This window comes from Pecten maximus, chromosome 9 (genome assembly GCF_902652985.1).
Source record: "Pecten maximus chromosome 9, xPecMax1.1, whole genome shotgun sequence".
NCBI lineage: Eukaryota > Metazoa > Mollusca > Bivalvia > Pectinida > Pectinidae > Pecten > Pecten maximus.
Window position 1 is genome coordinate 33,963,537 of NC_047023.1, and position 26,435 is coordinate 33,989,971.

At 38.0% G+C, this 26,435-nt stretch overlaps 1 protein-coding gene across 3 annotated transcripts in view; it reads right to left on the reverse strand.

The window, feature by feature from the left end:
* Nucleotides 1-16,458: 16,458 nt before the first annotated feature.
* LOC117334227 (zinc finger protein basonuclin-2-like) overlaps nt 16,459-26,435 on the reverse strand; it is an 88,522-nt gene continuing 78,545 nt past the window's right edge. For all 3 annotated transcript variants that reach the window (XM_033893720.1, XM_033893721.1, XM_033893722.1), the window contains one exon: nt 16,459-24,861. In XM_033893720.1, coding sequence (XP_033749611.1) covers nt 22,168-24,861 — 2,694 coding nt within the window. In that variant the 3' untranslated portion in view covers nt 16,459-22,167. The remainder of the gene's footprint in view (nt 24,862-26,435) is intronic.

Consider the following 26,435-nt stretch of genomic DNA (forward strand, 5'->3'; position numbering starts at 1 on the left):
TGGCACGGTTACCGAAGAAAATTCGGTTTTTTATAGAACTGTGTCTGGGAGTGTCCTCCGATTCATATACATGTATATTCATATAAATATAATCCACTTTATTCACAACTTTGTATAACTTACAGCATGTCAGTCTACTCATTCTCCTCACTCTCGATAGTACAACATTAGCATCTAGTGTCAGATTATTTCCGTTTACAAACTGGATTTATTATGTCGACAAGTACATTTTGTATGTCGACATATTCTTCTGTTTATGTCGACATCATGATGTCCCAAGTCGGCAATTCGAAGGCAGAAATATGCCACATGTCACAGATGTATAGAAATCAGCACGAAGTTGTTCACATCATTACGTGTACACAAGTTCTACGGTTTAATGTAAACAGTGTGGTATAAACAGGTTAACAGGTTTACAGCAAATGGTATTAATATCCAAGGACTTTACCCCGGCCACTCTAAATGTTGGAATACTTTTATTTTTTAATTATTAATTTTTAGAATTACACGCGCTATAATGATACGCTCATTAGTGATATATTCAATGGTACTGATTAAACAATTTACATAACCATACAAAACAAATACATGACACTAGGCCTACTTGTATAAACACATTTGTGAATTAAAGTTAAAACATTCAATACGCTGTGGACAAACTACTACTACTACTACTACTACTACTACCACCACCACTACCACTACCACTACTACTACTACTACCACTACCACTACTACTACTACTACTACTACTACTACTACGAGTTATACCCCTTTGGTCGTGATAAAACGTTTAAATAATTGCCAAGCGCGTAGCTGGATCAGCAGTTATTAAGAGCACAAAGCCTTAGCATACTTGTTATAACAATACTGAGTGAAAAGCAGCTAGAATATATGATAATTGTCACTAAAAATCGACGACACAATGGGAAAATATAAACAACGGTATTATTAAGGGCTCACACAGCTAAATAATTTACTATATGTTTTACTAGTGACTCCATCCCTTCATTCGCTCGTTTTAAGTTGAAATGATGTGAAATTTATATCAAATCAAATTTTGAATTTTTTTCTTTCTTACAGTGCAGTGGGAAACTCCCACCTGGGGAATTCCCGCCTTTATACACCTGGACTCGTATACATGAAAATTCTTAAATGGTTAAGCATATGCTTAAGTCAATAAATTCTGCTAATCATATTGATTTTTTTGGAATCGTACGTCATTCTATTTTCAGTAGGAGTGTATATTTTTGATTTTCCAAATCTTAAGACCCATCACTTTATTCTCGTATATAGAAAGTACCCATTTCTTATGTTATTTACTCAGGAAAACAGCTACAAACCTAAGAAACACATTTTCCCCAGGGCCTTGGTTCTGGCGAAACACCAGCTGATTGGCTGATTTAGTTGTGCGAGTCCTTTAACAATGTGTTAGGGATTGTACGAAAGTACTAGAAAGTTTTGTAGTATAGTCAACACCTCATTAATATGCTGTTTAAGATGAATTTTTTGCAATGTAGAAACATTCACTTTCTCGTAGTCGAAAACTCCGGGAACCACGAGAATAAATACACCGTATACGATTGAAATGTTAGACATCTTTTTGATGTGGTATATAGGGTATCCAGGATATTACGAACCGCTAAATTACAGAACCACGAAAAATGATACAACGAATCCAGCAGAAATGTTACACATATTTCATACTGTGGTATCGAGCAAATTTCATACCGCGAAACTATAAAACCACGACAAAAATAGCCCACGAACATTACATGTAATGCAGTATCGGAAAGAATAAGTGTAAAGATCTTTGTTAAAATCTACCTCTAATCAAAACTTAAACAACAGCGGAACACGGTTTGTACCACCGACATACCAATAACTCGTTAGGATACCCTGCCATCAAATTAATCCAACCATGTTTACGATTCCCTGTCCGTTGCACCATGGTCTTAGTGACATTTTCTCAGAATATGCTGCAATATCGTACACGGCCATTGTCGCCAATCGAATTTTATGAAAAAAGAGGTCATGTAACAAAAGAACACAAGTATTTGGTGATCCGAAGATAAATATTTGAATTTCCTGTCGTAGTTGTACTTGATGAATATTTGTAACAGACGACTTCCACAATGATCATGTAAGAATATCGGGCCGACTATCACTGCGCCATTGAAACGTTCTTTTTTTAAGAACACCGATGTGGCGCAGCAGTATAAGCTGCGGGTATTCCTGGCTAGGCGATTGGGTGCCGTAGATCGTGAGTTCGAGACCCGGTCAGGGCACGAGTCATAAAGTTGTCTTCCTTCGTCAATTGTGTTACTATGTATATATACAGCGTAATTCTAACTCAAAACGAGGGCAAGATATGAACAAATGTACAGTATGTAATATTAAAGCTAAGAGTTCCGGAAGGATACAGGTTTCTTTTACATTCTTCTTAGCTGACACAACCAATTCTTCTTCTCTTCATTTCACATTAAGAAATATCGACTATGTTTTGCTTTTAAATAAGAAGGTGTCTATTGATCATGTCGATTGCATGTACCTACATGAATTAGAAATCCAAGAGTTCATTTCCTTGTGCGATATCAGAGTCGTTGTGTTACATTGGGTTGTCACTACATTGACTCTCGCTTAGATGTGATGACATTTCTTACAATTGACCTACACATAACGTCGAATGCGGTCTTGTATATCTTTTATATTCTTTAAAGAGCATCCATTGTTAAATAAATACAAAAACTAAATGGATAAAAAAATAAATAAATAATAAATAAATAATAAATAAATAATAAATAAATAAATACATACTAGAAGATAAGACCAGGTGTTCTGCAACAGTATTCTGCTTCATCGACGACGCACGTGATCTAAATCTAGGTCAAATCTAGGCAAAGTTATCTTCTCAAAATGAGAATCGGACTGGAGACAAAAGAACCACCAAACATATCAACAACCATCAAACACATCAACAACCATCAAACACGTCAACAACCACCAAACACATCAACAACCACCAAACACATCAACAACCACCAAACACGTCAACAACCACCAAACACATCAACAACCATCAAACACATCAACAACCATCAAACACGTCAACAACCACCAAACACATCAACAACCACCAAATACATGCAAACAAACCATTAAAAAAACCCCAAAAACCAAAAAAAACCCCCCTCCCAAAAAACATAAAACCCATCAAAAAAAAACAACCAAAAAAAAACCCCTTTTAAAAATTTTTTAAAAAACCGAAGAACAGCCCCAAAACATTTTAAACAACCCAAACCCCCAAAAACCAAAAAAAAAAAAATTTTTAAAAAAAAAAAAAAATTTCAACCCCAAAAGAAAAAAAAACCAACCAAAAACCCCAAAAAACCAAACCCCCAAAAAACCCCCCAAAAACCCCACAAACCCCCCCAAAAAAAAAAAAGAACAAACCACCCAACCCACCCTAACCCAAAAACTTTAAAACAACAAAAAAAAAAAAAAAAAAAAAAAAAAAAAAAAAAAAAAAAAACACGAAAACCAGGAAAAAACCCCCACCCCACCCCAGAAACAAACACAACCCCCAAACCCAAAACCCCCCAAAAAAACCCCCCTCCCCAAAACCCACAAAACAAAAAAACCCAACAACCAAAAAAACCCCCCCCCCCAAACCCCCCAAAAAAACACAACCCCCCAAACCCCCCAAACACCAAAAACCACCAAACACGCAACAACCCCAAACCCCCAAAAAACCAAAAACTACCACAACCACAAAAAACCCCAACCACCCCCAAAAAACCCAAAAACACAACCAAAAAAACCCCACCAAAAACCAAAAAAAACCCAAAAAAACCCAAACACAAACCCCACAAAAAAAACAAACTAAAAAAAACCAAAACAAAAAAACACCAAAAAAACAACCAAAAACCCCCCCAAAAAAAACCAAACCCCAAAAAAAACACCAAACATAAAAAACAAAACCAAAACACCAAACCCACCCAAACCAAAACACCCCCAAAACAAAACCACCTAAAACCCCAAACAAAAAAAACACCCCCAAAACCCCCACCAAAACCAAAAAAACCCCCAAACAAACCAAAAACCACCAAACACCAAAACCACAACAACCCAACCATAAACACCAAAAACCACCCCAAACCAAAAAAAAACCCACAAAAACCACCCCAAAAAAACCCCCACAAAAAAACCCCCCAAACCCCCAAACCCCCCCCCCCCAACCCCCCCCAAACCCCACCCAAAACCCCCCCCCCCCCAAACCCAAAACCCCCCCCAAAACCAAAAAAAACCCCAAACATCAACAACCACAAACACATCAACAACAACCAAAAACCCCAAACAACCCCAAAAACCACAAAAAAACCCCACCAAACCAAAAAAACCCAAAAAACACAAACAAAAACCACAAAACACAAACAAACAAACACCCAAAAACCCCCAAAAAAAAACCAAAAAACCCCCCCAAACAAAACCCCAAACAACCCCCCCACACAAAAAACCCCAACAACAACAACCACCAAAAAACCAAAACCCAACAACCAAACACCCCAAAAACCCCCCAAAAAAAAAAAACCCCCCCAAAAACCCAAAACCCCCAAAACCAAAACAACAAAACCCCCAAACACCAAAAAACACCAAACAACAAAAACCAAACAACCAAACAAAAACCAAAAAAAACCCAACAACCCCCAAAACCTGCCCACCCCAAACCAAAAACCCCCCAACCCAACCCCCCCCCATCCCCCACCCCCCAAAAACCAAAAAAACCCAAAACCCAAAAACCCAAAACCAACCCCACAACCAAAAAAAACAACACCCAAAAAACCCAAAACCCAAAAACCCAAAACACAACAAACCCCCCCCCCCCCCCAAAAACCCCACCAACAATATAAACAACCCCAAACCCCCCCCCCCCCAACAACCCCCCCAAAACCCAACCCCCCCAAAAAAACCCCCACCCCCAAAAACCCCCAACCCCAACACCCCCCCAAAAAACCCCCCAAAAAAACCCCCAAACATCAAAAAAACCAAAAAAGAAAAACCAAAACACACAAAAAAAACCCCAAAAAACATAAAAAATCAACAACCAAAACAGCAACACCCAAAACCCCCAAAAAACCCCCCAAAACATAAACCACCAAAAAACCTTAAAACCAACAAAAAAAAACCAAAACAACTCAAAAAAAAAAACCCCAAACACAAAAAACCAAAAAACCAAAAACCCCCAAACCCAACCAAAAAAAAACAAAAACCAAAAAACCCAAACAAAAAAAACCCCAAAACCCCCCAACCCAAAAACACCCCAAAAACAAAACCCAAACCAACCACCCCAAAACCACCCAAAAACAACAACCCCAAACATTTAAAAAACCCCCAAAAAAACCAAAACCCCAAACCTCCCCCAAAACCAAAAACAAAAAAACACAAAACCCAAAAAAAACCAAACCCAACCACAAACCAAAACCCAAAAAAACCCCCAAACCAAAAAAAAACAAAAACCAAAACACCCCACAAAACCAAAACACAAAAACCAAACCAAAAACCCCCAAAACACACCACCCCCAAACCCAACCACCAAAACCCAAAAAACACCAACAAAAAACACAAAAACAACCAAAATCACAACCAAAAACATTCAACAACCACCAAAACTCAAAACCAAAAAAAATCAACAACCAAAAAAACCCAACCACAAACCCAACAACCACAACAACCACAACCACAAAAACACCCAAACCAAAACACTAACCAACCAAAACAATCAAAAACCAAAAACCCCCCAAAAACCCCCCAAAAAAAACCAAAAACCCCCAAAACCCCAAAAACCCAAACAAAACCCAACCCAAAAACCCCCAAACCCCCCACCAACAACAACCAAAACCCCAAAAACCCAAAAAACCCCCCAAAACCCCACCCCAAAAACCCAAAAAACCCCAAACCCAACCAAAAAACCCCCAAAACCAAAACCAAAACACACCAACAACCACAAACCAAAACCCGCCAAAACCCCACACCACCAAAAAATCAAAAACCCCAAAACACCAACAAACCAAAAAACACACAAAAACCCCAAAAAAAAACCCAAAAACCCACCAAAACCCCCCCAAAAAAAAAACCCCCCCCAAAACCCAAAACACACAACAACCCTAAATTTTTAACCCCCCCAAAAACACCCCAAAAACACAAAACCAAAAAAAAACCCAAAAAACCCCCAAAAAAACAAAAAAACACCAAAAAAAAACCAAAACCCCCAAACCCCCAACCCACAACACCAAAAAAAAAAACCCAAAACCCCAAAAAACCACAAACCCCCAAACCAAACAACCCCAAACCACAAAAAACCACCCCAAAAACCACAAACAATCACCAAAAGGCCAACCCCCAAAAAACCCCAAAACCCAAAACCCCCCACAAAAAACCCAACCCCAAAACCCCCAAAAACCCCCAAACAACAAAAACCAAAAACAACCACAAACAAACAAAAAAAAACCCCCCCCAAACAACAACAACCACAAACCCCCAAAACAACCCCCCAAAAAACCCCAAAAAAAACCCCAACCAAAAAAACAACCCCAAAACCCCCCAACAACAAAAAACCCAAAAAAACCCCCCCAACAACAACAACCACCAAAAACCAAAAACCCCAAAAACCCAAACAACCCCCCAAACCAAAAACCCCAAAAAAACCCAAAAAAAAACAAAACGGAAACAAAACCAAAAAACAACAACCCAAACCACAAAAACCCAAAAACCCCCCAAAAACCCCCCAAAACACCAAAAACCCCAAAAAAACCCCAAAAAAAACCCAAAAAACCCCCAAAAAAAAAACCCCCAAAAACACAAACCCACCAAAACCCCAAAACCCAAAACAAAACCCCCCAAAACACAACAACCCAAACCCAAAAAACCAAAAACCACCCCACCAAAAAACCCCCCAAACCAAAAAAAACATAACCCCCCAAACCCAAAAACCCCCAAAACATTCAACAACCAAAAAACCCCCCCAAACCCCCCAAAAAACCCACACAAACCAAAAAACAACCTTTAAACACCCCACCCCAACCCAATTTAACCCCCCAAAAAAAAACCCCAAAAACCAAAAAACCAAAAACCCCAAAAAACCCAAACAACAACAAAACCACAAAAACCCACAAAAATTTCAACAACCCCAAAACAAAAAAAAACCACAAAACCCCAAAAAAACACAAAAACAAAAAACCACAAAATACCAAAAAAAACAACCAAAACCACAAAACCAAAACCCCCAAAAAAAAACCAAAAACCACAACACCCCAACAAAAAAACCAAAAATCAAAAAAACCAAAAAACCCCAACCCCCCAAAAACCCCCAAAAAACCCCAAAACCCCCAACAACACAACCAAAACCCCAAACCCCCCACACCAAAACCAACAAACACCAAACCCCCCCCAAACAACCAACATAAAAACCCCCCAAACCATCAACAACCAAAAACCCATCAAAAACCCCCCCCAAACAACCCCAAACCCCCAAAAAAAACCAAAACCCCAAAACCCCCAAAACCAAAACAACCCAAAACCCAAAACACCAAAAAACAACAACAAAAACCAAAAAAACCACAAAACCCCCCACCAAACCCAAAAAACCCCCAAAAAACCCAAAAACCCCCCCCCAAAACCCCAAACCCCAAAAAACCCCCAAAAAACCCCCCCAAAAAAAACCCCCCCCTTAAAAAAACCCCCAAACACTCCCCACAAAAAAACCCCAAAACCCCCCAAACCACCAAAAACCACCCAACACCCAACAAAAACACAAAACCCCCCCAACATACCCAACCCCCCCAACCCAAAACCCCCAAAAACAAACCAAAAACCCCCAACCCCGCAAACCCCAAACCCCACCCCCCCACCACCAAAAACCCCCCCCACAAACCCCCCACCCCCCCCCTAAACCCCCCAACCCCAAAACCCAAAAAACCCATACCCAAAAAAAAAAACCCCCCCCAAAAACACCCCCCACCCCCCCCCCCCCAAACCCCCAAACCCTTTAACCCAAAAACCCCCCAAAAAAACCCAACAACACCCCCCCCAAAACCAACACCTATCCCCCCCAAAAAACCCCCCCCAAAAAAACTCAACCCCCCCAAACCCAACCACAAAATCAACAACCCCCAAAACATAAAACCCCAAGCAACAAACAAACCCCAACAACCACCAAAAACCCAAAACCCACCAAAACACGCAACAACCAACCAAAAAAACCCCCACAAAAATAAAAAAACCCAAAAAAAAACCCACAAACAAAACACCCCCAAAAAAAAAAACCCCCAAAACCCAACAACCCAAACCCCAAACAACCAAAACACACAAAAAAAACCCAAAAACCCACACCCCCCCCCCAAAAACACACAAAAAACAAAACCCCCAAAAACCCAAAACAAACACCCCCACCCAACCCAAACCCCCCAAAACAAAAAAAAAAATAAAACCCCAAAAAAAAACCCAAACACCCAAAAACCAAAAACCACCAAAACACCGTAAACAACCCCAAAACACACCCCCCAAAAAAAAATCAAAAAACCCCCCCAAAACCCAAACAAAACCCCCAAACACACCCCAAACCCCAAAACCCAAAAACCCCATCAACAAAAACCCCCAAAACCCCCCCACACCACTAAAAACCCCCAACCCCCCCACCAACCCCCCCCAAAAACCCCCAAACAACACTCCCCCACCCCAACCCCCAAAAAATCAACAACCCAAAACCTTTTAACCCCCCCCCAAAAACCCCCCCCCCCCCCAAAACCCCCAAAAACCCCCAAAACAAAAAAACCCCCAAACCCAAAAAACCCCCCCAACCCAAAAACCCAAAAAACCCCAAAAACCCCCCCCCCCCCCCCAAAAAAACCCAAAAACCCCCCCCCAAAAACCCCCACCAAAACAAAAAAAACCCCCCACACCCCCCCCCCAAAACAAAAACCCACCAAACCCACCACAAAACCCCAAACACCCCCAAACAAACCCCCCCCCCAAAACCCCCCCAAACCCCCAAAAACCCCCAAAAACCCCCCAACACCCCCCCCCCAAAAACCCCAAACCCCACCCCCACCCCACACCCCAAAACCCCACAACCCCCCCCCCAAAAAACAAAACCCCCCAAAAACCCCCCCCAACAACCCCCCCAAACCCCGAAAACCTCAAAAAACAAAACAACCCCCAAACACCCCCCCCCAAAACCCCCAAAACAAACCCCCCCCCCAAAAAACAACCCCCCCCCCCCTCACCCCCCCCCAAAACCCAAAAACCCCAAACCCCCCCTCAACCCAAAAACCCCCCCCCCAAACCCCAACCCCCAAAAAACGGCAAAACCCCAAAACCCCCAACCACCCCCCCTCAACACAAAAACCCCAAAAAAACACCCAAACACCAACCCCCCAAAACCCCAAAACCCAAAACCCCAAACCCCACCCACAACCACAAACACCAAAACCACCAAACATCAAAACCCCAAAACCACCAAAAACCCCCCCCAAAACTCAACAACCCCAAAACAATCAAAAACCAAAAAAACCCCCAAAACCACCAAAACTTCAACCCCAAAAACAAAAAACCACCAAAACACCCAAAACACCAAACCCCAAAAAACCCACAAAAAAAAACCCAAACAACAACCACCAAACACATCAACAACCACCAAACACATCAACAACCACTAAACACGTCAACAACCATCAAACACATCAACAACCACCAAACACATCAACAACCACTAAACACGTCAACGACCATCCAACCACATCAACAACCACCAAACACATCAACAACCACCAAACACATCAACAACCATCAAACACATCAACAACCATCAAACACATCAACAACCAAACACATCAACAACCACCAAACACATCAACAACCATCAACAATCAACAACCACCAAATAAATCAACAACCACCAAACACATCAACACCACCAAACACGTCAACAACCATCAAACACATCAACACCACCAAGCACGTCACACGTAATTGCAGTTTACTAACTGGAGTCTTTAACATACACCAAGACTTCCTCGAAAGATATTGACTGCAGAGGGACAATTCCGGATTAAGAGAAATGCAGGTTAATGGTGACTATAAACGGATACATAACTTATTTATTACGCACACTGTTAGTTGTCATTTAACTCTTTACGTACTCATTCAAATTTCGCGGTCGCTACCGGAAGTGAATGCTGGGTAGGTCCTTTGTGTATTGGAGCATATGGCTATCACATCAGACGTCGATAAAACGATCTTTTACTGATCTTTTACTGTTGTATAATGCTTAATATTAAATGAAGTTTATCATATGGAACAAGTACTGAGTACGGAATCTCTTTTACCCAATTTTTCCTTTAAAATACGGCGAAATCACCAGGCAGAATCGCGGGAAATGACATGTTGATCGGCACATGTGTCACACGTGTGCAAGAAATCACGCAGCCAAAACATCGTTTTTTCGGTGTGTAAAAATATTTTACGTATTTCTTACTTATTTTGATAATAAACGTTACTCAATTATATATATATTATCGTTTTTAATTGTTTTATTGTGTTTAAAACCTCAACAATCTCGCAGAAAACGAAAGTAAATTTGAGGCCGCCATTTTGTAGCTATGTAAACAACTCGGCATGAACCGGCGGAATTCTTTGAAATAGACAATCTTAACGAATGAATATGCTTCTGGTACGTAAAATATACCATCAATACAATATTTGCATCGCTTTTTATTTCTTAAAAACATCATTTCCGTGTCAATTCCTTCGTATGACTATGCTAAACCAGCAAGTAATATCAACATCTTTCGCGATGTTTTACGACGATTTGAGTCGTCACAAAGGATGAAAGGCATGTTAATTACGACGTGTGTAGTCGTCATGAAGGATACAAGAGCACGTTTTTGTGACGCCTGTAGTCGTCGTGAGTACGGAAAGAGTTAAGATGTCCAGTTTATTATCGTGATTTTTAAGATCTCTATTTTGTTTTTATCAAATTTGGTCATCTGTTCCTCAAACAAGAAGCCTTTCGTCCCATCGAGAAGAAGTAATTCAAAGGTTTTAACACATTTGACCTTGAAAGTAAGTCAGTGTCATTCATCTGAACACCTTTGGTCCTTTACTCAAATACTACTGGCCCAATAGCATTTCTCTGGGTCTCTTGATTAACGTATTTGACACGCGTGGCCTTGAAAGTAGGTCAAGGTCATTTATTTGAACAACTTTTGTAGTCCTTCATCCCAGCATGTTTGATCCAATAGCATACATGTGGGAATCTTGGTTATTGAGAAGAAGTAAAAAAAAAAATGTAAATTACGCACACCACACGACGGACGACGCCGGATAAAAGGCGACCGCAATATGTCATCTGAGACTTCATATTGGGTGACCTGAAAACGTTTCTCCCTGAAAACATGTTCACTTATCGCTCTATACTTTACACTATATGTCATTTTAACACGAAAGAAAACATTTCTTCTCTTGTTGTAACTGTATAATGGCGAATACTATTACCCAGGGAGCCGCATACTCAAGATTTTATTTTTCAGTCCAAAATCTTTACAATTATATTTCGTAAAACATTGGCCTTGTCGTTGCGTTGTCACTACCCCGCCTCCTACTTTTAAGACTGGCATTTGTTAAAGTTGTCTAGAGTTTACAGGGCAGCTGTCGTCGAAGGAGCAAATGACATTTAACCCTTCTGAAACAACTAGTCTTATTCTCTTTCTACTTTCATTTAATCGCTCCTTTTATTGGTAATTTGTTCTTGTATAATCGATTTTGAGTTAGCATTACGGTTTGGTTGGTTTATGGCTATGGGAGGATACGGTGTCATTGTGAATATATTGCTGTGTCCGTTTATACCGGTACATTGTCCCATTTATGTAACACTAGCTTAATGAGTCCAGAACACTAGTACCTCGTACCCCTCCTTCTGGGGGTAACTTACACAACGCACTGAACATACCTCGATTTGACAGAGTGTCTTTTCACACCACGTTTCACACAAGATGGAACTTTAATCAGCCCACATTGCATGCTGCAATTGAGCATTTGTGTAATGGGACCAAGGTGTGGGCCTGTATTGTCAGTGTAAGCTGGCTGTTCTAAGCTTACCTCACCTTGTCTCAGCCAGAGGTTATGTGCTGTTTTATGGTCTTTGTGAAAAAGCACTTGTACTTTGGGTGGTTTATACACACCGTATATCGTCTTCTTATCAGTGGCGTTGATCTCGTCAAACATGTACGTGGCGAATGGTCAATAATTCATTTGAAATTAATTGGTGTGGGTCGTTTATTAGAGAGTGACAGCCAATTCTGATTAGGAAAGAGACCTCCTGTAAGCTGGCTTGGCCGATATCAACGTGTGACGTCGTCTGCTTTTGGAAACAATGACATGTGATGTGGCTTTTTCTTCTGTGCGTCGCAAAGGTAAATAAAACCCCGCCTAATCAACATGAATGTTTCAAGAGGTCCTGCCTTTGATGTCGATTATGTACTTCTGATAGAGAATGTTACTGCTGCACGCGCACAACGAAGGAGATATTAGCCAATCCCAAGGGAGGAACATGTTTGCGTCCGTCACGCGCATTAATTCCTACTGTCATATATATTTAAAACTTTGTCAAGACGACCGGGCGGTTTCTGTAGATACGTACCATGCCACAAGACTGTAAATCCATAGATGAAATGGCAAAAGTCCACGGAAAGTTGAGCAACCTCGTCCACAGACACGAAAACCTCTGCCAACGAGAGAGTCACCGGGGGTAGACAATCGAATTGGGCGATTGAGTCGACAGACGTGTCTTGTACATGGCTAATGAATAAATTAGTCAACGAATAATCCAATTAGAACCCGTTGACTGAATGTTACCACTGGCAGGGAACCGCCCGTGTTTTACACTGCAATTACAGAGTATTACACAAATTATATAACTTTGGAAGTAAAAACAAGCCTGATTCAAAAGGGCGTGTAGGGTCTAAATTATTATAAATATTTCTGGTTAATTCGGACAGAAATGTTCCGGTTAATCTGGACAGGAATATTCCCGTATATCCGGACACGGCGTATTGCTGGTTAATCACGACATAACGTATTCCGGTGGTGTGACCGATTTTGAGCAAGAATATACGTACATATGGAAATATAATAAGCCGATTTCTGATGTTTTAATATCTTTACATGATAGATACATATTAAACCGAAATCACAAAACATTCGCTCAAAAATGGTAACATAATCCCACAACCAATAGTTCACGAAGTTTTGAGTTTGTCCACATCGTCGGAGACCCAAATAACGTATCGTGGGTTTCCGACGATTCGGACTCAACCGACAGAGTTAATTGGCTTTTGATATTTTAACTGTCACATCCGGAATTCCAATGTTTGACGATTTTACGCCATGTACGTGCGTTTACGTAATTTTGAAGTAACATAATTTCTGGACAAATGTCAGATAATTATTGTACCGATACATTAATTTTTGGTCACACATGTATATTATACTGTCATTGTCATAGAAGCCCCCATTTCGTTTGTCCGTCCAGTTGTTCGGGTACCTCGGCGTCTATCGTACCTCCACAGTCGAGGACACGCATCAGCCTATACCACCATGCCAATGCCGACTCGTCTTTAATTTTCCAATACAGCGTAGATTGCATCATCTTATATAGAAACCCTTATACACAATACACACGTAATTCATTGATTAGCAAGATCCAAAACAAACAAAGCTTTGGTAGTCGTTGCACCTTTTGCTATCAATGAAAATATACATTTGTATACTGGTGTACGTCATCAACAATTTCTTATGATTAAATGTCTTTCATACCGGTAAAATTTAACTTTAACTTCTCAAGACTTTTTCAATTATCCGGAATAAATTTTGATACTTTGTTTAATGGATTTTTCGACTGTTGAATAGAAGTGTTCCGCCGATCCCATCTTTAGTTCATCTAGTCAGAAGGACACATGTAGCACATTGCTCACCGTTAATGGTTTTCTTCAAAAACTTCTTCTCTAGAACTACTAAACAGATTTCAATCAAATATCTTCAGCAGAAAGCGGACTATTTCCCCCACAATTCCCTGGCGTTTATGGATTGGCCCCAGAATATAAACATTTTTTTTCTTTTGAAAAATCCTCTTCTTATGAAGGACATTAAAGATAACTTGGATTTGTCCGATCAATGTCCTGTTGATCTAGAGGGTAGTTAAAACCAGGCCCATTTGTTGATAACTGAAGCCATTACCTACATCGACTTATTAAAGCAGATGAAACCCATCCTATAACTGTATACCTTCTTGGTAGACATCCAGTAATAAAATAAGCATCCTACAAGGATCAGTCCTCCTCCATTCGTGAAGAAAACTGGTTGATATATAGGTAGTTGTTCACCTTGAAGAGACAAACTGACTCAGAATTAATCCCAATATCCAACCCTTCTCCTGCAGACAATGCTCATGAGTCCCAACAAGGAAACAGTTGAGGTCCCTACCATATGAAGAGATGAACAAAATTATACTACTAGGATTAGCCCTGTGGAATATCTCCACCACTAAAAACTAATTATATCCATATACTCCAGAACCCTAATTATATCCATATACTCCAGAACCCTAATTATATCCATATACTCCAGAACCCTAATTATATCCATATACTCCAGAACCCTAATTATATCCATATACTCCAGAACCCTAATTATATCCATATACTCCAGAACCCTAATTATATCCATATACTCCAGAACCCTAATTATATCCATATACTCCAGAACCCTAATTATATCCATATACTCCAGAACCCTAATTATATCCATATACTCCAGAACCCTAATTATATCCATATACTCCAGAACCCTAATTATATCCATATACTCCAGAACCCTAATTATATCCATATACTCCAGAACCCTAATTATATCCATATACTCCAGAACCCTAATTATAACCATATACCTGAGAACTCCAATTATAACCATATACCTGAGAACTCCAATTATAACTATATACCTGAGAACTCCAATTATAACCATATACCTGAGAACTCCAATTATAACCATATACCTGAGAACTCCAATTATAACCATATACCTGAGAACTCCAATTATAACTATATACCTGAGAACTCCAATTATAACCATATACCTGAGAACCCTAATTATAACCATATACCTGAGAACCCTAATTATAACCATATACCTGAGAACCCTAATTATAACCATATACCTGAGAACCCTAATTATAACCATATACCCGAGAACCCCAATTATAACCATATACTATATAGTACCTGAGAACCCTAATTATAACCATATACCTGAGAACCCTAATTATAACTATATACCTGAGAACCCCAATTATAACCCATATACTACCTGAGAACCCTAATTATAACCATATACCTGAGAAATCCTAATTATAACCATATACATTGTACCTGAGAACTCCAATTATAACTATATACCTGAGAACTCCAATTATACCATATACCTTGAAGAACCCCACTTATTAACCATATACCTGAGACCCTAATTATAACCATATACCTGAGAACCCTAATTATAACCATATACTATATAGTACCTGAGAATCCTAATTATAACCATATACATTGTACCTGAGAACTCCAATTATACCCATATACCTGAGAACTCCAATTATAACCATATACCTGAGAACTCCAATTATAACCATATACCTGAGAACCCTAATTATAACCATATACCTGAGAACCCTAATTATAACCATATACCCGAGACCACTAATTATAACCATATACCTGAGAACCCTAATTATAACTATATACCTGAGAACCCTAATTATAACCATATACCTGAGAACCCCAATTATAACCATATACTATATAGTACCTGAGAATCCTAATTATAACCATATACATTGTACCTGAGAACTCCAATTATAACCATATACCCGAGAACACTAATTATAACCATATACCTGAGAACCCTAATTATAACCATATACCTGAGAACCCTAATTATAACCATATACCTGAGAACCCTAATTATAACCATATACCTGAGATCACTAATTATAACCATATACCTGAGAACCCTAATTATAACTATATACCCGAGAACCCTGATATAACTCTACATATATACTTTGAATACATGTGATCGAAACATTTCAAGACATTTTGACAATCTTTTTTTTATTTAAGTCAGATGTTTTGTCCTAGCAAGTCCATTGTTGGCGATATCAGGAAAGTTTCTTACATGGAAAAGCCATATTGTAAGACCCCTCCGTAGTGTAAAAGTTTAGTACCATATTTATCCTCAAATAAGACCTCTCCCCTAGTATAAAAGTAGTATTTACATTTGGGGAGGTTGCTTGTAAACCACTTTTAGCTGACTATTTCAAAAATGATCAATGGTAAAACACAAGGAAAACTGTTTTTGCTAGAAATGAACTTTATTCTAGTACTAAGACTGATACAAAACTGGTCGTAATTATAATAAATATTTATTTGAAAATATTCAACAACAGATATAACTGAACTGCACATTCTACCAATCTACCTGACTTAGTTCATGTGTACAAATGATTATGTTAAATACTGTACAGAAGGAAGGATTAAAGTATGGTAAAGGGTTTGTGAGAAAATGTCATCAAATTGTACATAATAATCCAATATACAGTGTGTATACCGTATACAGTGTATAATGTATACAGTGTATGTTACAATGTACAGTGTATAACATTGTATGTAATGTATAACATTGTACATAGTGCATAACAATGTATATACAGTGTACAACAATGACAGTTCACAATGAACAGTGTATAAAACAGAGAGTGACAGATATACAATGTGAAAAGTACTATATATTTGTGACAATGCCCAAGTTTGAACAACATTGCACAATACATTGTAGAATTGATACTTTTTTTGAATAACATTGTATTACATAGTGTTACTCTAACAAGTACAACACAAATGTGTATTTTTGTGTTAAATACTTTGAATAGGAACAATAATTAAAGCACTGTCTTAAAAACATTTAAGTTTTTGTACAAGACCATTTGATTGCTATGATCTATCTGTAATCATTGAGATAATTATGTCTTTCTTGAGAAACAGATAAACTAGCCAAGTCATTTCTGGCCACCACTGCCATTATTTACATAGTATGTAGATACAGCAACATTTCAAATTAAAACTTATGACTTGTAAAAGTCTTGGTGGATCATATAGTGGAAGACAAATTCTCTGAACTTTGATGAGTAAATTTCTCAGGGACTATTTAAATTACTAGTTTTATCTGAAATACCCTTTCACGTCATAAATATCCAATTACTGATGGTGCAAATAGCCACATCCTACCTCTGACCTAATGTGACTGACCACATCGACCCCTGATCTGATGTGACAAACTACAACCCTTTTTCTGATCGCAAAAAAAAACAACCTTTTCATTTGGTTGAGTATTACAGAACAAAATTAACACTATAGACTGCTTTCACATTTTCATTTTGTCTACAGATACACTGGATATGATTCAAAACAATTTCTAGAAGAAACAAAATTTCTTATTTAAGGAGATTGTCTTCGATTAAATTTTTAGTAAATAAAAATAATTGATTAACAATCGTAAGCAGATATAAAGAAAACTTAAAAACCAGTAAAAGGTGACATCTGATGAAGATAAAAATCTTAGGATCATTTTGATTATTTGGAGAACCAAGGACGTATCTCCAACATTATGTCAGAGATTAATACAATATTACATGGGTCTGTTCTGTGTACAGAGATATCTCACCCCAAGTGTGAAAGATTGGCTGGCAAGCACAAGGCTCGCCCAGTTTGATTATCTTTCTCACATATTTAAAAAAAATTAACAAATCGCAAGGTGATTTTAAGTTGCGAAACCTTTTCACCGCTTCATCAATGCCCCACGAAATGTGTGTCAAAAGTGGTGACATTATCAATTTGCAACATAGTTATGCTACATAAAATTATGACGTATTTTGAGTAGTGTCATAGCACATGCCAGATGTCTTTCGCTAACCTTTGTGAGATCAATTTACCCCGTCCCTAGGAACCATGGGATCACCCTGTGAACTAGATGAGAAATGCCCTTAACAATCGATGTATGTCCTTGAGTTAAAATATGGCATTGACCGAGGTTTACTTTTTTTCATAAATTTTCTTGTCATTTGAATGAAATTTGTTAAACCTGCTTTTAAATATTATTTAAGGGTATTCGATTTTAAAATGTTTGCTCAAATGCTACAACACACAGGAGCGCTGTGAGATTTCCCTATGCTCCGATATTCACTGTAATACATTAGACATTAATACACAGTGTCAAGTTATAAAATGGACGGATGTGCGACTGGCACAAAAATGACTAGTATTATTGAGACAAATAGTTGAAGTTGTAAGAGTATAATACAATGCTGTTCCTCAGATATATTGCTTAGCCCAAGATGAATTAACAAGAAAGAAAGCAAAATTGATTTCTTCTTGTCAAATTCATAAAAAAAACTTTTCAAAAACTGACAATATATTTTTGAAAAGTTCAACTAAAAAATGTCCCCAAAGAATTTCACTTTCACGAGTTAAATTTCAATGTTATCACTGTTAGGTTAAGCTGTAGTTATCAGACTACCTACTAACAAATAGTGGTGTATACAAATATCAGGTAAAAATCATCTGCTTTAAACAAAAAACAAAGTGACTAATCCAGTCCAAAACCAACAATATCACAGTGATTGAACTGAAAGTGGACTATTCCTTTTTGGCGGTTAAGTTAAAATGGCAGGATTTCGTACCAACAAAAAATGTGCAATACAATGAGATTTTATGTAATTTCAACAATAATGATTACATATGTAATAATACCTACAAATTCATACAAAAACTCAACATAAGTACTCGGTGAGTGCAGTTTAAAAAATTTGCATAATTACCATGACATTAATTAATATAACTGATTGCATACTATAAAAAACACTGTGCATATCAAATACACTAACTACAACTGCATAGTAAAATGTAACGTTGGTAAAAATGTGCATATCGCTAGTGTGTAATGCCGTGGACTCGATCCATACAGAGCTGGCTTTAATAACAGTATATTAACGTGACTAAAAAATCATCTAAAAATTTATACAAGAATCATTGCATTCATTAACACCAATGAATTGATTGCACATTAAGCCTGTTTGGCAAATAACCAGACCACTACATGTGTAGAGAGCTGCTCAAATAACTTTGGAACATTAAAGTAAAAAAAGAAACTTCATATGAGGATTTCAAAAGGTATATACATGGTTGATTATTTATCTCAATAGTACACTTTTGGAAATTACTGAAAGAATTCAAACTCTTGTTGAATACAAGTACTTTTTTGGCATGACTTAGTTCAATATGATTGATAAATTACAAACTGGTAACACATACTAAAATGTTAACGTCTATGACATAATATCTTGCATGAAACAATGCTAACAAAAGAATCATTCCAACATGAACAGATCTTAAATCTACCCCTTCTACTTTGGCAAATAATCTACAGTATAATGAGTTTTGTATTTCACTGTTTTTTGACATTTTAAACATTGGTGTATCTTGACTGGAAGCATCAATGATTTTATGATTTATGTCTGAGATATTTTTTAGCAATAATCTGTGGTAACTATGCAATTCATACATAATACAATAATGTATAATCTTTATTAAAAAGTGTATACTTTTTTCTTAAGAAAAATGTGTAATCTTAATACAATGTTTTACGATCTCAATATTGTATAATCTTAATGCAACAAGGTACAATCTTAATATAACATTGTACAATCTTAATAGAACATTGTACAATCTTAATAGTAATTGTAATCTTAATAGTACATTGTACAATCTTAATAGAACATTGTAATCTTAATAGTACATTGTACAATCTTAATAGAACATTGTACAATCTTAATAGTACATTGTGTAATCTTAATATAAAATTGTATATATTTTTTTCTTTCTGATGTTAAGTAACTTCTTATAAAAAATGAAGAAAATGCTGAAATATTTTGTGTCCTACAACAATAGAATTTGTTTTTTGTAGAATTTGTTTTTTGTAGAATTTGGCTGAAGTTGAGTAGATTGGTATACAGTATATATGATCAAAGCTGGCCCCACAATCCTCTACACGACAGGATCAAAGTGCAAGTACCGAAATCTGCTAACGTAACTAGTAGCTCCAATACAGGAAATAAATTAATCTAAAAATACAACATTCAATACATACATACCAATGAAACAATGATGGCTAACTTAGATATACTTTATCCTCAACTGAGTATGAACACTGTGTTATATATATAATATGGAGGAGGGATAAACAATTGTGAGGTATTGCATAAAAAAATCGTGACGACAGCTACATCTTGAGATTCTCATGCCTCTCTGACAGAAAGACCCAGAGTTATCTCCTCCTTGTGGTATGGTTACCTCCCTTTGTATGCCATTATCATCTTTTATAGCATACCTAAAATACATTAAAAATCATGACACAGGGGGCAAATTTACTCCAGAAATTTCATATCAATTTGATTTGAAATAAAAATTTTCAATCAAAACAAACAGAAGAAAGTTATAAATATTTCAGCTTGTTCTCATTGCAAGGAGAAGAAAACTACTTGGGACTGTCGGAGCATACAACTACATTTAACTAGCACTGGCTGTACTCCGGCTAAAATAAATTAAGAATATGAAAATATTTGCATACCTGAGTTTTGCTGAAAACATACTTGATCACAACACCAGACAATAAGGACTACAACGAGACTGTGAAGCTATACGCTACTACATATCTACATACGGTATATATCAACAGTATTTACAGATTCCAGGTAATACCTGTCGGCGACACACTACATGTCCTCCATGTATATTATAATTATACATATCAACCATTGAAAAAAAAACACATTACCATTACTTTAAAACTATTTAACATGCTAAAAATAAGTTAAAATATTATAAACATATCACATTTGGCCATTTTTCTATATTTCCAGAGTAACCATAACTACAGGTACAAAATGGGACTAGATTTATTTTTACCAGGTAGATAAAGGTGGATAACCCATCAACATGAGTAGTTACCTAAACATGTAACTGGTAACAAGATGATGACAGGTCATCCCGTTACCATGGTAACAAGTTATGGGACTTTTCTGGGACTAGATTACTCATTATAATTCACCCTCTAATGGTTACAGTATACATCATACTGATAGACTGTTAGGGTGAATGCTTGTACCTCTCTTGTTAAATTCTGTTAACACAAAAATACTAATAATACTAATTATCATTAAACAGCAGAGAAAGAGAATTGTCATAAAAATTTAACTTAAGATAATAGATTTTTCTGTTCTTTCTCAGGAAGAAGTCACATTTTCCTCAGCAGGCTTAACAAAAACTTGCCAAAGTTAACACATTTGAAATTAATTGAAACTTATTATTTGAGTTTAAGTTATATCACCTTTTCACTTGGAAGTTAACATTGGCAGCTATTTTCCCCCAGAAACCAATAGGTAAAACCTACAGGTAAGAACCTAGGTAAAACAGGTGAGGTTATCATTAAAGTGTGTACCATCCAGTAGGAGTCTACAGGATACTTCCAAAACACCACATACAGACTTGATGAGATCTAGGGTTAGACGAATATATAATGCTATTTTCAGTCACTATGAAAACATCAAAGATGTTTCCACATTAAAACATGATGCATAGTTGTCCCCCTTGCACTGGGGAAATTCCAAGATGTGTCCACATATATGTAATTAATCAGCACTTTGGCAGAACAATAATGTCTCAATGAATTGTACTCTGCTTAACCCTGCATAAGTTCTGTCTGCATACCTCAACAATATCCAAAATCAACCGTGATTATCCACTTATTGCTTGCTTAAGTGAAAACAATCTCATATCATCTCTCAAAAAGAAAAGATGTATGAAAAAAGGTCTCTTTGCATAAGTAATCTCGTTGCAATATTCATAAATTATGTGTGATTAATGTATAATAACTCCTTGACAATTCAAGCCCAACACCTGGCTCGCACCCATGACCATTGTCTCTGTGATCAAAAATACTACCAAGACATCAGGAGATGCCATTTCTCTTCACTGACCCGTGCTGCCTGTGCAGATTGTCATTTTGGCTGTGCCGATTTCTGCTTTTGCGGGTTGAGAAAATTTTTTCACACCCTTTGACTGTACAGTAAAACATCTCTTTGGGATGATTGATTTCAAAGTGTTCCTTCAAGGCAAGATTGTCTCTGAACTTGGATTGACACACATGACAGTTGACTGCCACGCCATTTTCCCCTACGGATATTTCTTCCAACTCTATCCCGTTTTCCATCCCATTAGAATATGCCTTTCCATTTTCATTGATATCACCTTCCTCAATATCTGTATCGTTGTCTTCGTCATCGTCATCGCCATGAATGCCATTGACGCGTTTGTCTTCCCTGCCTGTACCCGACTCCTCAGTATGTATTTGTCTTTTATTACAATCTTCTTCCTCTTCTGTTGCTTCTTCTTCCTCTCTTTCCTTGATGCCCATCTCCTCATCATCTTCCTCATCCAAATCATCCTCATCTTCCATATCGCCCTCGTCAATGTATACTTGATTGCTGTCATCTGTATCGGAGGTCGACAGGAGTTTGTGATGAAGTTTTAGATTTGAGGCATGACGATTTCTGCTTCGTTTTGATGGGAAAGCAGCACTACAACCTTCGACGGTACATTTATGCATCAGTTTTAGATGGACGTTTTGAAAATGTGACTTTACACCAAAATGGTTCTGGAAGATTTTGTTACAGATAGTACACTTTCTTGGATTGTCTTTGTCTATTGGTATGTCCAGATTTTCTGCCCCGTTGCTGAGGAAGCTCTGTGATTCGTTGGATGAGACTGATTGGTTTGAGTCCATGTCTGATAAATGACTGATAACTGAACAAATTGATCCATTGTCATCAAAGTCATCTTGTCGTCGTGTTGAATAGTCGACAGCTTGGTTGCTTCCAGACAGAAGTGAAGCGATTTTTGGGAAGTCTTTTCTTGGGTGACAGGAATCGTTGTCCCTGCCACAACTATTCGATAAAAAAGATCCCTCTTGGTGATCTCCGTTTCCTTCACGACAATCTTCCCCTGAACTGTCAGAGCACTGCTGCATACCGTTGTGTTGTGATTTCCCAGACCCCTCACACCCAGAGTTATCTGCCCCTCTTGCAAAGCTTGGTTTACTGTGCCGATCCTTCAGCCCCTCCTTACAACTGTCCGGGTCTCGATCGTCAGAATTATCATCACTCATAACAAAGTGGTCCTCTTCCTGAGCACATCTCGTCGGCACCATTGTTTTCCGTCGACTAGATGTCTTCTGCTGTGGAGAATCAGCAATGGCTGAATCCTCGTCCACCATGTCATCTAGTTCTGAATCTGATTCCATCTTGATGTCGCGTCTGTCAGTCATACTCAGGTCGCGAGGACTGTCTAAGTCATCATCAAGCTTGTGTTTCTTCTCGGGTGTGGGGAACATAGCTAAATGTGCATTCAACTCTGCATAAAAAGCGTGATTACTGCGGGCCAGATCGGACGAATCTAGATCCATGGGAGATAATTGAGACTTGGATCCAAGAGACGGATGCATGACCATAGTGGGTGGACTACCCACCATTGGACTTCCAATCATGCGGTTGGATTTATTACTGCCGTCGTCGATGATGCTAGCCCCATCAGGTAGTTTGATACGCTTCTGTGGCATGTGTAACTTGGGGTTAGGGTTGGCGCTGTGTCGGTTCCTGCTGCGACGAGAGCTGAACATCATATTGCAACCATCCACAGTACATTTATGCATCTCCTTTAAGTGCACGGCACTGTAATGGATCTTTAGAGCACCTTTATCACAAAATGTCTTGTTACAAGCTGTGCACAAAACACGCTTCTTTCCATTAGGCCCAATGAAAGTACATCCAAAACCAGATGATGGGGTCCAGCTACGTTTGACTGGATGGCTGGATTTACGCAAGTGTTTCATTTTTCGTTCATTGTACAGGACAGAGGCCTGGAGTTCCTGTTGTTCCTTGCTGCTGCTGCTTGTGGAATAGTCGATGGCATTATTACAGTTGTCATCCTGTGGAGGTAATACGGGAAGCGTCATAGGGGTAGCCAGCGGAGTTGCTATGGTAATTGGTGTATGTTCTCTGCTCTCTGGGGGAGCTTTTATTGGGGTGAATGGTGGGGTAGAAGAACTGTGTGATGTAGGCGTGATGCTGAGGTTTTTGGGACTTTCACTTGGTGATGACCCAGGCAAATGTTTCTCTGGGATGCTAGGACTTATAGTTGGACTGCCTTGCTCCCTCCTGTAGTCAAACGGCTGCATTGTCTGAAGTCTACCAAGTGGAGAAGTGGTTACTGGGCTAGAGGAAGCTGTTACAGTTGGAGGTCGAAGGTCGCGTGATGAGGGCGGTGAGAAATTTGGCAGAACTGGTGGAGTCATCAGTCGACTGCCAACGGGCACAAATGGAAGTCTATTGGCAAAGAGGTGCCTTGATTCAAGACTACGCATGTAACTATGCATAGAGTGGTTGCTTCGTTCGATGAATTTCTTTATTTCAGAGTCCGCTCGTGAGGACTGCTTGATAAAGAGATCTTGCTGATCTTTGGTATCTTGTAAAATGATTTCCTGGGCAATGGACTTAGTTTCTCCAAACCGCAGGAACTGTTGAAGGATGATATGCTCCTCCTCCCTTGTAGCCACTGTCCATTTGTCGAGTACATGTCCCGAGGAATCCTGCAAATATACAAGGGGAATAACTCATTACTGTTTATTTAGTACACATCTAGAGAAATCATACAAATATACAAGGGGAATAACTCCTTACTATTTATCTAGTACGTGTCCTGATAAATCATACAAATATACAAGGGGAATAACTCATTACTATTTATCTAGTACGTGTCCTGATAAATCATACAAATATACAAGGGGAATAACTCATTACTATTTATCTAGTACGTGTCCTGATAAATCATACAAATATACAAGGGGAATAACTCATTACTATTTATCTAGTACGTGTCCTGATAAATCATACAAATATACAAGGGGAATAACTCATTACTATTCCTCTTGTACACGTCCTAATAAATCATACAAATATACAAGGGGAATAACTCATTACTATTTATCTAGTACGCGTCCTGATAAATCATACAAATATACAAGGGGAATAACTCCTTACTATTCCTCTTGTACACATCCTAATAAATCATACAAATATACAAGGGGAATAACTCATTACTATTTATTTAGTACGTGTCCTGATAAATCATACAAATATACAAGGGGAATAACTCCTTACTATTTATTTAGTACGTGTCCTGATAAATCATACAAATATACAAGGGGAATAACTCCTTACTATTTATTTAGTACGTGTCCTGATAAATCATACAAATATACAAGGGGAATAACTCATTACTATTTATCTAGTACGTGTCCTGATAAATCATACAAATATACAAGGGGAATAACTCCTTATTATTTATCTAGTATGTGTCCTGATAAATCATACAAATATACAAAGGGAATAACTCATTACTATTTATCTAGTACGTTTCATGATAAATCATACAAATATACAAGGGGAATAACTCATTACTATTCCTCTTGTACACGTCCTAATAAATGATTTAAAGAATAAAGGTTCTAGTGTTGTTTATAAAAGAAAGTATTTAAAACAAAATTAAAATATCTGACATTATCTCTTAACAAATAACAGAAGATAAATCACTCATTATCAGAATCACTTAACATTGCATGTACATCAATAAAATACCTGTTTTTCTGTCTATGTTAATGAGACTTGCTACTGTCAATGTGTCATTCCTTTGCTATGTAACAATGGGTCTCGATATTGTCCCTACATTGTTGTGTATCAAGCATACAAATTGAAGCACCTGTATATTGTATGAAGTCTATCCTGTATACACCCAATTGTCCAATAATTGATAATAGTAATGAACACTGATGGTGTACTTACTATCCTGTATAATAACAGCCACTGACGATGTTATGTTGGTGTTTTACCCTATTAAAGCTGTATTACCAATAACCTAAAACACCGGCAACAACATAAGACGTCAATGATACGGAGAAATGACACCAAATAACAATTTGTTTCCTCATGTGATCTGACATTAATTAGTGAAGGAGACAAAGTCTTGATATCGTCTGACATTTACTTGTCACAGAGACAAACTGACTGACTTCCTTGTTATTTTAAACAGGCTGTTTTTTCCACGTCTGAATAGAAGTGTACATTGCTAATGTTCGGACGTGTGAGGACATGTCATGAGCGTGTA